This window comes from Esox lucius, chromosome 3, assembly GCF_011004845.1.
Source record: "Esox lucius isolate fEsoLuc1 chromosome 3, fEsoLuc1.pri, whole genome shotgun sequence".
Lineage (NCBI taxonomy): Eukaryota > Metazoa > Chordata > Actinopteri > Esociformes > Esocidae > Esox > Esox lucius.
Genome location: NC_047571.1, coordinates 29,642,968 through 29,655,491, shown reverse-complemented (window position 1 = coordinate 29,655,491; position 12,524 = coordinate 29,642,968). Strand labels below are relative to the sequence as shown.

The 12,524-nt window shown below is 45.0% G+C and overlaps 1 protein-coding gene across 3 annotated transcripts; it reads right to left on the bottom strand.

Moving 5' to 3' along the window:
• Positions 1–1,485: 1,485 nt before the first annotated feature.
• On the bottom strand, positions 1,486–10,890 carry LOC105024812 (discoidin domain-containing receptor 2). Of its 3 annotated transcripts, none has more exons than XM_010895018.5 (17): positions 9,545–10,890; positions 9,282–9,395; positions 8,000–8,102; positions 7,610–7,853; positions 7,292–7,439; positions 6,936–7,038; positions 6,564–6,747; positions 6,195–6,438; positions 5,973–6,041; positions 5,593–5,729; positions 5,261–5,474; positions 4,725–4,957; positions 3,856–4,010; positions 3,487–3,681; positions 2,940–3,174; positions 2,572–2,721; positions 1,486–2,279 (listed from the first exon to the last, which is right to left on the bottom strand). In XM_010895018.5, the coding sequence occupies exons 1-17, from the start codon at positions 9,609–9,611 to the stop codon at positions 2,145–2,147; spliced, it is 2,730 nt and encodes a 909-aa protein (XP_010893320.3). In that variant the 5' UTR covers positions 9,612–10,890; the 3' UTR covers positions 1,486–2,144. The 3 variants fall into 3 exon arrangements, with proteins under 3 accessions (XP_010893320.3, XP_019898698.3, XP_010893329.3); XM_020043139.3 differs by having other exon boundaries at positions 5,973–6,038; XM_010895027.5 differs by having other exon boundaries at positions 9,297–9,395; positions 9,545–10,889.
• Between the last annotated feature and the right edge of the window lie 1,634 nt (positions 10,891–12,524).

Sequence of the window (12,524 nt, the reverse complement as noted above, 5' to 3'; positions counted from 1 at the left end):
TGCTCTTAATTTACAACTGTATTTTGCTAATGGGTCTTCTATGATGAATTCTACAAAATTTAAATACCTTGGGCTGTTGTTGGATTCTGAGCTTACCTTTAAACCTCACATTGACTATATCATAAAGAGAATATACGGGTGTCAGTACATTTTATAGATCTGTCAATTGTTTTACATTTGAAGTCAGGAAAAGATTAATTTCTCAGTTGATTTTGCCGATTATGGATTACGCTGATATTATTTATATGAACACCAATGATGCTACTCTTAAGCCGCTTAATGTTGTTTTTAATTCTCTATGTAGATTTGTTTTGAGGTGTCCTTTTAAAACACATCACTGTGTAATGTATGCATCATTGAATTGGCTTCAGTTGAATGCAAGAAGAGACTTTCATTGGTTTCTTTTTGTTTTTAAGTGTGCCTACTTTGATTGTCCTCCTTACCTGAGAGAACTTTTGGTTCCAAGTAGTTCGCTGTATCTTCTTAGAGATATGCAAGCTCTCGCCTTTACTGTACCAGGAATCTTTTCAGTCATTGGTCGTAAATCCTTTCATTATAAAGCAACCAGTGATTGGAATAACCTTCCTCTTTCCTTGAGGTCTATCTCTTCTTTTCATAGATTCAAGTTATCTATATTCCAATATCTAACTAAGGTGTGTGCATGTTATTAAAGCCTGACTTTCTATTATGTATGTATATACGTATGTGTGTGTATGTATATATGTGTGTGTGTATGTATATATGTGTGTGTGTATATGTAAGTGTATGTTGATATGTATATATGTATATATATATATGTACATAGGTATATAACTGGATAATTGATTTACCTCTCGTGAATCCAATCTTTGTCCTTTCTATGTGCCACTCATTGTTCAATGAATTGCTTGTACTTTTTTGAAACTGTCATAACATGTTAAAGCTTTGAGGCCTAAGGTAGTGATGTAAGGTGTATATTAGTTGTTTTTTTTTTTTTTAGTGCTGTGGATTTATGTTCTGGTACTTGGACCCTCTTGAAAATGAGATGCTGCATCTCAAGAGGCTATCCATTAATAAATTGAATTGAATTAATGTATATTTACTAGTAAAACTGAAAGATTCTAGTAACTAATGAATAGTTACTAGTACAACTGGAATGGATACTAGTAACCATTGGAATAGCTACCTGTAACTAAAGAATAAGTAGTAACTTTAAAAACATTTCTAGTACGTTTTTTGGATTCAATGAAAAAAAAAGAAGCTTGACATAGACATCATCTTTTAATTTTTAAAGTTAAAAAAAGGCAGCCTGTTCTAACAGCTCCCTTCTTTGACTCAGAAGTTATTTAAGTGTGGCAGCACATCCTGTGGCAACACAGAATATTTCAATGAATATGTTGTGAGTAAAAAAAAGTATGTATTTTCCCAGATTACTATATTGTTAAAGCAGAGTCAAAGACGAAAAATCTAAATTTATTTAATTTCAAAATTTTATTGGCATTTTGAAAATTAAAACAATTGGTGTGGATTTTCACTGAAATTATAAGCCATCTAGTAAGGTTTTCTACCTACAGTAGTAAGATTAAGCAAATACAAAAAGATATAAAACCTGGTAATGAATGTTAAAAAAAATTGTCATAGATATTCCAAGGCACACATTTACCTCAATATACGATTCACTTAAGTTTATCTTTGACAAAATACAACATTTTACAACAAACTGAATCAAGACAAACCAATTAAACAAATATATTCTCGATTATATGAGTACAAAGGGATTCTTACAACACACATCAGTGTGCAGGAGTCTGCATCTATTCAGAGAGGCAGGGAGTCAACTAGAATTCAGAGACAAACGGTCTGAGAGAAAGAGAGAAAATAAAATCCAGTTGTAGGTACTCAAGTACTAGTTTTAATTCATGGTGTGCTCAAGGGAAGAAAGACCATCACTTTGACAATAGGAAGAAGCATCAGAAGGACCATACAAGAAATAGTCCATGTCACAAACAAGGGTTGACGTGTTGGGTGAAGTTGCCCCTAAACCATGATCGTGGGCCAGATGTTCATGACTAATAGCTAAAATTAAGGTTGGGGGAGGGGAACCTGATCCTAGGCCTGTAACTAACTGAACCACTTTGTATAACTGCGGTATATATTGCATGCCGCTATGCCTGGCTCTCCCCCAGCTGGCTGAATATCTCCTGGAAGGTTGGTCTCTGCTTTGCGTTCCTCCTCCAGCAGCCCAACATCAGGCTACTGTAAAGCACAGCCGGACAGCAGGCAGGCCTCGGCAGGTACACCTGAAACAACACGTCACACCAAACTGAGGGAAGGAACTCATTTTCCTATTTTCTCACCACAAATGCAGCCATGCCAGTCACAAATCTGTGCTTAGAGCACATCTGACAACACTGAACCATTAAACTAGGTGGAAGCTTAGACAAACATCTAGGTTTCGGCTGAACCCAACCATTGAACACTCATAAGACAAACCTAGCGTTTCGTTTGAAATCTATACTGTTGCAGCAAAAAAAAGTGCTTATAGCATTCCTGAAGCAGACAGGAGCCGCGTGGCCGACATCTAGTATTCACCTGTTTGCCCTGGTCCCGGAAGAACTCGCCAGTGTTCTCTATGACCTGCTCGTCTGAGAACTGGGAGTAGGGCTGCTCCTTGCACAGGGTCATGATCTCCCACAGAGTCACACCAAAAGCCCACACATCGCTCGCCATGGTGAATTTACCCTGAGGAAGACCCGCCATCGTTAAACCAGGACACGTGTTAAAAACAAAAAAACAATGTATAGGTTCTTACCGACACCTTACTTTTCTCTGGAATTGACCATTTTTGTGCATTATTATGCTAGGCTACACAACCCTTTGAAGCGAATAGGAAAGTAATTCATTTCTGTTCCAGCATTCAAAGCCTCCCAGTGACAGCCAGTTACCGCCGTGGCCCTCACCAGCAGGATGCTCTCCCACGACATCCAACGAATCGGCAGCACGGCCCGGCCCTGGATGCGATAGTAGTCGCCCCGGTACAGGTTCCTGCTCATGCCGAAGTCAGCGATCTTGATGGTGTAGTTCTTCCCCACCAGACAGTTGCGCGTGGCCAGGTCGCGGTGGACGAGGTTGAGGGAGGACAGGTACTTCATACCGGACGCAATCTGTGTACACATGCTGATCAGGTTGCTGTAGCTGAGTGGGCACGAATGAGACAGAAGAAAGGGTGGATTTAGAGAACTCAGGCCTTTTGTATTACGATGAATACAAGGAAGAGGGTGTGGTCGGGAAATATCACTTTTTAGCTCATTATAAATATCACTTGAAGCTTTTGAAATGTTGCAAGGACAAACATTTTGCCATGTTTTATTGCATCAGTTCCTGCAGAGCCACGTGTACTAAAACTACTTTTTGAAAAACATTTTTTTTACTAACTATCATAATCATGACATGAGATGAATTATTTCAGTAGGTGACGTCATTTGAAATGATGCAGAAGTAACCCACCTGACTGTGGCTTTGTCGCTAGACTGCGTCTCGTCGTTCAGTTGATGGCTGGACAGGAACTGGTTGAGGTCCCCATTCTCCATGTACTCCGTGATCATACAGAGAAGATCACACTCCACGCACACGGCCAGAAGGCTGACGATGTTGGGGTCCCTCAGCCGAGACATGATCCGGATCTCCTTCAGGAAGTCATTGCTGCGACACGGATTGGTAACGTTCACGACACCGGCCACTAAGACTTGACAATTTGCTTAATCAAATAAAAGTTCCGTAAGTATACCGCCTACATAAACATCCCATTGCATTCCTAACTGCTAAACGTATTACTGAAACTCTTATTCTGAACTGTCCCAGGTCCAGTTCTCCCACCGTGCGTCCTTGTTGGCGTCCTCCCTCAGGGTCTTAACGGCCACCAGAACGGGCGTGTCACTCCCGCCCTCCGCCGTGTTTAGACAGTCGTTGACTGCTTCTGGCAGATTCCTCTTTATAAATTCCTGCATGCCCTCGGCCTCACAGAGATGCACCTGCGGGAAGAGACACCGTTTTCTACTCTTTAAAATGCGTCCGCAGTGAGAGAGTTCCGTCTGACTCCTGTGTCTTCTGCTCGCTTTCCTGACGCCAGAACGCTACACAAAAGCATCGTTGTATGTTCGCACACATGCATGCCAGCACTTCAAATGGTTGATTTGAATCCAGAAATCACGTCACAGTTTAAAGAATTCAAACAGCTCACGGATGGACATACATAAATGCTTGCGTTATGGGTACAGGAAGCCTCTCTTTCTCCATACAGCCAGGCTGTCCACAACCACTGACACAGCAGCACATAGTAGCCTTGGCCTGGTTTTGGACGGGCCTTGGCCTGGTTTTGGACGGGCCTTGGCCTGGTTTTGGACGGGCCTTGGCCTGGTTTTGGACGGGCCTTGGCCTGGTTTTGGACGGGCCTTGGCCTGATCCAATCTGGAGGCCACCTATAGCCTGCCTGTTTGAAACACCGAAATATCGGAATGACACCTGAGGCTGTTCAGGCGTGACTGGGACTGGTGTTTTAGGACCATGAACGTAGCGGTCTGCTCTGCGTAGTGGTCATGAAGACAGCCCGCTTCCAAGATGAGCATCTCCCCCAGCCTCATCACAACATCTGGTACATTTGGTACAACGGAAAACACAACATCATCAAACCTGGCTCCTCTGACAGCAGAATGTTAATCATCACACACACACACACACACACACACCTCTCCAAACTGTCCCTCTCCCAGCTTCTCCTTGAAGGTGAGTTTGTCCCTGGGGAACTCCCTCATATCCCTGTCCTTCCCAGAGAGTAGGCTCATGTTGACGGCGGTGACAGAGGAGTATGACTTGCTGCCCGTCGCCCCCTCCTGCAGGCTCACAATGTCTGCCTCGGCATAGTGAGGGGCCCCGTCTGAGCCACAGGCCTGTGGGGGCGTGGAGGACTTGCTGGACCCCGCTGTGGAGATCAATGCATTGGCTCAACTCTTTTCAATGTTGTTTTAATATTGGTTGTTGGGGTCTGTGAACCCAAACATTTAGTAACACCGACAATGAAAAAAAGAACATGGTTTCACAGATGTTTTTAGAACCAAAACCCAGCCTCGGCCATGAGCTTCCCATACCAACCACAGCCTACCAACCCCGCCATCACTGGGCTTTGTGGAAGTGCTTTTACCAAATGTGATTTTGGAGTGTACTGAGTGGGTTTGGATTTACCAGGAAATCAAAACGACACATTTTAGGGTTTTAATGGACTCACCTAGATCCTCTAGGGACTGGGCAAACTCTGGCAGTTTTCGGATGAGGCGGGAGGGCTCCTGGTAGTCAGAGGAGCAGAGGGGGAAGATCCTTTCATAGGTGGAGTTGGAGTTGGACATGTCCCCGCTTGACTGAGAGGAGTGATGGAAGGAGAACGCCTGGGTCTGGATGGCCAAACGAGCCGACAGCTCATCGTCAAGGATGCGCCGTGATGCCTGAAAGAAAGAGGCATTTTGTACATTATGTGTAAGAACTATCGTGTGAAAACCCCAACGCGGGATTTGACTGAATCGGTTTTCTCTGACTTTGTGACTAAGATCGATTGTCACATACTTTCTCCAGCATCTTCTGCCAGACCTGACGCCACAGAATGATGACTATAACGGCCAATAGGATGACGATGACGGCGACCAGGCAGCCAATCAGGATCCTGGTGTTGCTCTCATCCACTTTGTGAACGGGATCCTCCCCTGGAAAATTTTGCAAAGATTTGCGATCAAAATTTTGAATCGTTCACGTGTAATTGTTATTTTTATATTCGTTATATATATACATATATACACACACACACACACACACACACACACACACACACACACACACACACACACACACACACACACACATATATATCTCAAGAACAAAGAAGAGGGGACTGTTTGATGCAAATGCAGAGTGGGTTGGTTAAGGCAAAATAGGTAGGAGCTCTAGACCTGGAAGAAGATTTGTAGGGTGACCACGTTTACGAGGAGTCAAAGATGTGTTATAAACAGCTGTTCCTGCTAATAAAGAAAGATAGGGGCGAAAGAAAGAGGGGAGAAAGACAGACAGGAGAAGTGTCAAAATACATACACAGGGAGACAACCAGAACAACTGGATGATTGTCTCCTACTGCAAATAATTGTTTTTGTCAATCAGCTCTACTAAAGTCGCACCTGACTGGAAAGCCACCTCACTGATCATCATCCAGGCCTCGTTGAAGGCCAAGCGACACCTGATGGCACTGGCCATTCGATCCCCCAAGGGCACGGTGACAAACCGGGCACCCTGACTGACCCGATCCACCGGGGGATGGAAGGACACAGCCTGGGACTCCCAGTCCGACTCTGAAGTACGGAAGTGGCAAGTGGCTTGCCGGAACATTCTCACACCGCGGCTGAACATGTTACTGCAGTGCACCTATGGTGAAAAACAGAAACCACGATCCTTCTAAGGAACAAGTGAGATACAGCTGTGACACTGTGACACGCAGAAGTGACCCCCCCCCATCCATCTCACTAATCTTCCCCCGGGCGAACTCTCACCTTCATGGATGTGAAGTTTCGGACCCGGTCAAACTCAAAGGTCATCTCCACGTGGCCCCTGGGGAAGCTCTCATTGGTCCAACCCACGTAGTCATAGCCGGGCCACGCCCCGTACACGTGGCTGTGGAGGAAGTCGTCCCGGCCCCACGCCCCATCGGTCAGCTGGCCCAGGCCTTGCTCCATGCTGGGGGGTGGAGGGGGCAGAGGAGAGGGGATCGTCAGCCTTCCACCAAGACTCCGGCAAGGTCGGCAAGGTCGCACAGTCGCCACGGTGAGTGACACGATAACATTTGTGAGCGTAATGAGGTTCACAGCAAATTTGCGCAAAGAAGATCCCCATTTTGGAGCCTGTATTCAAGTAAACCGACTGACAGCAGACCCACGGTTCCATCGTAGACGGAGTCGTTGAGGTGGACGTCCAGGCCCCGGTAGATCATGTCCTGGCCAGCCGGGGCGCTGTAGGACACCAGGCCGTCTGCAGAAAACACAAGGTCATGGACAGGTCAAAGTTCATCATCAGTGACGGACATCACTCTCGTCAAAACCTCACATCCCTCAGAATTCCTTTGGAACTCAGGGAGTTGTCTGGGGTAGGTTTGTCTTTCAGTTTTGTGTGTGGATATACTCTGTAGGCTAGAACAGGATGTAGGTCTGACTAGATCTAGAAAGTAGATCGGATTAGACGTGGGATGTAGGTCGGATTAGATGTAATATATAATGTCTCGGACCTAGCCATTCGCAGCCATAGAGCTCCACTCTCATGCACACGATCATGGAGTTGTCTGCTATGGGCATGAAGCGTATGTAGCGGGCGATGATGGGCGGTTCCAGGTCCTTCAGCACCACATCGTAGGCATTCCTGTTCCCCTCAATCACCTGGAGACCAGAACAGGAAATTACACTGCAACAAGAACACTGCCAAACAACACCTGAGAAGACCGGTCAGCACAGACGCTCCACAGCCGAAGTCATTCAGTAAGCTGAGAACGCGGCACGGACAGTTCCATTGTGGAACACGGCCAAACGCCGGACCGACCGACACCCACCTTTCTTCCGCTCCGGTCTTGCCAGGCCACCCAGCGGCTGCCGTCGCGGCTGTACTTGATGCGGTAGCGCTGGGCGAACTCGTTGCCCATGCCGTCGGCATGGCGACCCTGGGTGCCCACGAGCGTGACGAAGTGCAGAGAGCGCAGGTCCACCTGGAGGAACTCCCTCGGGCCGCCAATGTCTGCATCGGCCACAATGTCAGGGCACCAGGCCCCGTCCCCGTCTCCGTCGTCAAAGTCCAGCCTGGGGGTGGGGTCAGGGGGGGCAAGAGATCACCGTTCTGACTTTGCCGGATTGGTCGAAAGAAAAATAACTTGACACATCAACCCAAGACAGCAGAGACACCGCAGAAATCAGTTCAGAGCGCCATGTTCATGCGAAGGGCATACCTGCCATATCTGGCTGCTGTGGATTCTGACCACTGACTGGAAGCGGTGATGTCCTCGTCAAGAATCTGCCCTCCGGTCATGCCCAGGGGATAGCGGCACACACCTAGGCCAACCATTGAAAGTTAAATATATGTCATGCCGTCTAACCAGGGAGGAAAAAAAATTATCTGGATCCTGATTCAAATCCATGACTAACTAAAAATGTAAACTCCGATATCAGTGTGTGTTTAGTAGAGTCTGGTTTGAGCCAGAGCGGACGTGGAATGGGGAAGACCCACCCCGGCCCCTTCGTTAACGCCAGGAGGCCCCTCCACTGACAGAGGCACCACTGTATGAGAGCCGTTCAAACCACACACAGTAGGGAGGGGGCCCTTTGACATACCCACTCTTTACTTTGCTTGACTCTTTTTATTTTTTTTATAATTTCTACCAGAGCCAAAGCCACAGTTATTATTCACTTGCTCTATACATAATAATACATATTTCTATATATGCTAGTGACCATATAAAATGTGATAGAAATTATTATTTTGTTTTACTTCTGAACAGCAAAATTGCTTGTATTTTTCAATAAACACAGAAATGCTTTATACTGAGAACTGAAGTTGAATTATTTCAAGTGGAAAAATCCAGGAGAGGATTGCAGAGGAGTTCTTCAGCTGTGTCCCCCTCCTCGACGACTCCTCCTACAATCCCTTCTCCTCCTACAGTCTCTACTTTTCTCCTCCTCTTACTGTCTTTCCTCTCTTGCTCCTACAGTCCTACATTCTGTCCTCACCCTGTTCTCTCCTCCTCCTCCTATACTTGCTACTCCTGCAGTCTCGCTCCTCCTGCTCCTACAGTCTGTCCTGCTCCTACAATTTTTCAAACATTTCCTGAATGTTCCCCAACCCTGTGAATGACCTGCTTGTTCTCACATATTTGCTATCTGACCAAAGTACCAATGGCTAAACCACACACACATACATTCTGTAAGTATAAATAGACACACAACACGACCAAAATGCACAAGCAAAGGCAGGTAAAATAGTTGTTTATACAATTGTTGAAATAAATAGCTTCTACTGCTCAATTAATTGAGAATTCTGTAATTAAGGAAGATACTACACACGTTGCTCAATTATTTAAAAGGAATTTTACTTTTCTTTCTATGTTAATTAACTGCCTTTAGTTTGAGCAGTTAATTTACCCCAACCCTGCTGTAGAGGGCTGGATTTGTGCCAGGATTGCACAATTCTTTTTGGCATGATAGTGTGAAATGGGTACAACTTTGACCTCTGACCTCCACGTCCAGTACCTGGGTTGACCTGAGCTCTCACAGCAGCGAGGAGGAAGAGCAGAAGACCATGTCTTATCTGAAGCACTTCCATACCCGAGACAGCCGTGAGCTGAACACCTGGAGAAACGTTTTCACACGTTCAGCGTAGAAGTACAACAAAAACATCAAGTTCATATACAAATATCCTTACAGCCAATGTCATGCAAATATTTATAGACCAATATCTGTCAAAATATGTTACTTAGTAAATATTTTAGGGCACAGACCTGATTCGGTTTCAGAGGAGCGGCGTTCTAAATATTTTCTGAAAATGTTAAATGGTGGAAAACGCATTATAGCCGACCTTGTGGGTTCAAATGGGTTCTTTGTGTGGGTGGCGTTTTCGGTCACTGGTTATAATGCCAACAGTGTAATTTTGTGAAATTATTTTTGGGCAAGATGAATCATTCAACCAAAATGGGGGGCCAACCGACGCCCCTCACCCATCCACACGCTACACACTGGGGACGATGGCCACGTGTCGGGAACACACAGGAACAGGTTGCAGATCCAAGCACAGATTTATCGACCCAGAGTCCAAAAAACGTCAAACGGCCAGGCACAGAATGTCAGTACCCCGTAAGGCAAAAATGGCAGAGGCAAAGTTACAAGAGGGGCTAGGCAAAGAGAGGTGGTTGAAACAAGGAACAAGCTAAAGGTCAGGTACAAGTCTTGGAATTTAAAAACGGGCTTAGTATGTGGCACGGAACAAACAATAGCGCACGACTGAAAGGTGAAACAAAGCAGAATAGATGGGGTGGGTGAGTGAATACAGGTAGTTGCAAACACAGGTGATGAGGATTCAGGTGATTAGGGGCTTGGTCAGGTTGGTGAAGTGGGTGAGCTGGATGAAGGTGAGCCGGTGGAGGGCGTCGTAGCCTGAGAATAGGGCCAATCTAGTTGGTTTCAAGAAAATAATAATTGAGTTGAAAATCCATTGAAATTGAATTTAGCTTTGCAATCCTTTTGCTCTATAACGACCACTTGAAAACATTCTAATGCCTAGTCCGCACTTATAAAACTACCTTATACATTTGTATTTTTTTTCTCAGTTCTTAAAAAAAATATTATCTCCATACAAGCTCTGTTTTAAAAGAAATCTCCATCCATATGAAAACTTGCTGTCAGGCACTGTCAAAAAGCATGCCAAACCAACAGCCGACAATGTTAACCCTAACCTTAAAACCATGTTGGCCAATCAGAAGCCTGAAAAGGTTATTTGCGGTCCCGGTAGGCTAACAACAACGGCGTAGGTGCTGGATATAGCAGTGACCTCTGTAGCGGATTCTGTCTGCCATTGCATAAAGTCGCCTCCTGTGCGGTGCACTCTCTGACGTTACAAGCCAAAATCTCAGTTTTCCTGTCCACACGTCAACACTGAAAAAGAGTTCTTGAATATCTTCATCCTGGAAGACATTTTTCAAAATGTCAGTTTTCAGTGACCTAAAAAGCATTTTGCGTGTGGACGAAAGGCCAAAACACATAGAAAAACCCAGTTAAAAAAAATACCCATGTACGTGTGGATTATGCCTAAGATCATGATTCTAGTTGTGTCCTTAAGCCAGGGGTGTCAAACCGGTTCCACGGAGGGCAGAGTGTCTGCAGGTTTTTGGTTTTTCCTATAAATTGGTTCCCAGTTTAGACCTACACAACCAGGTGAGAGTGGAAACTAACCAATTAGTGAACTAATTAATCAATCAAGTACAAGGTGAGAGTGGAAACCTGCAGACACTCGGCCCTTCACGGAACCGGTTTGATGCCTCTGCCTGAAGCCGTCACCACCAACATAAACAGAGGATCCCTTGTACAGTCACCCGAGGCAATTGACTAGCCCTCTGTCCACAGAACACTGCACCCCGAGTCCCCAGCGTTTATTTAACTGGTGAAAAGCCCGTAAATGTCCTGGTGAAATGTGGCTGCTGCATTAATAAATAGAAACACTTCTGTACTTACAATGTTTCGTTTGGTGAGTTCAACCCAAATATGGGAGTGGGGGGAAAAGTACTGACTCGCTGGTTCTGTCTTGGCCGCGGTGAGTCGGTTAGGTCACATGGGCAGCATCGGATACCCACAGAGGTCCGCTGTAAAGCGCTGCCTCTGTTCTTTTGTGTGGTCTTTTCCTGCTCTATATTACGCTTATTTCAGCATGCTAGTCCCACTCTCACTGCTTGCTGTGTCAAACCCCTTTTGCCCCTTGTGCTGACATGTGTCCTTTGTCCTGATTTTGGCCACATCCTGACAGTGGCAATTTTCAGACAGACATAGGTGATTTAAAAGAAGCATTGTGGTCTGATTGTGATCAGGTCTTAGGTATTTAGTGTAAATAGACAAGACCGGGACAAGGTCTAAACATCAGGACAATGGACGCATTTGTTTAAATCAGGTTGGACATGGGGCTTCAGCTTGAGGTCTGTATTTATGGTGTGGAGTTTTTCCGGGTCAGCTAACGTGACCAATTAGGAACAACACTGGGCCCTTGGTATAATTATGTGCAATTAGAAAAACTGAAATGTTAAACTTAAAAAAAAAAGATTAAAATATGATGTAAATCGTTTGTGAATAATATATTATCAGACAGCAGATAACTAATAAATTATCAATTTAAACAAGTATTCACATATAAATCAATTGATGACAGAAGCCCTCACAGCTGTCACTGAAACGTGGCTATTACAACTGTCAAAGCACAATGCCAAACGAGTGTCTAGAAAGGTCATCCATGAAAGGTCATCACGCTTTCTTTTCATCAGCCTCACCGACTTACCAAAATCATTTGTAGTCCAAGGGAATATTATTCCATCATCAACTGGATATAATTCCTGATCTGGGAACGCTGCGACAAAATGTTACCCTCTTCCCGGGACAGACTTTCTGGGAAAGGAGGAGGAGAAGGGCTGGCGGAATGGCAACAGAGAAAAGAGAGAGAGAAAAAAAAAGAAAGAAAACGGGAAAAAAAATCACTGTGGAATGACGCCAAAAAGACCCAGAATTCTCCTTCATTCACATAAGGTTTCAATTATGGCCTGGAGAGCCAGTTTAGCATGGACCTCTGTTGGGCAGCCAAGGGCTACTGAAGTACAGGTTTACGTTCCTCCAGTGGAAAACCTGTTCATTGCTGTGGGACTGATGATGTTTTACAGGATTTCTAAAAGTTACACAGGATGTAGACCTCCAAAAAACAGAGAAGTAAAACAACTTGGAGACCAA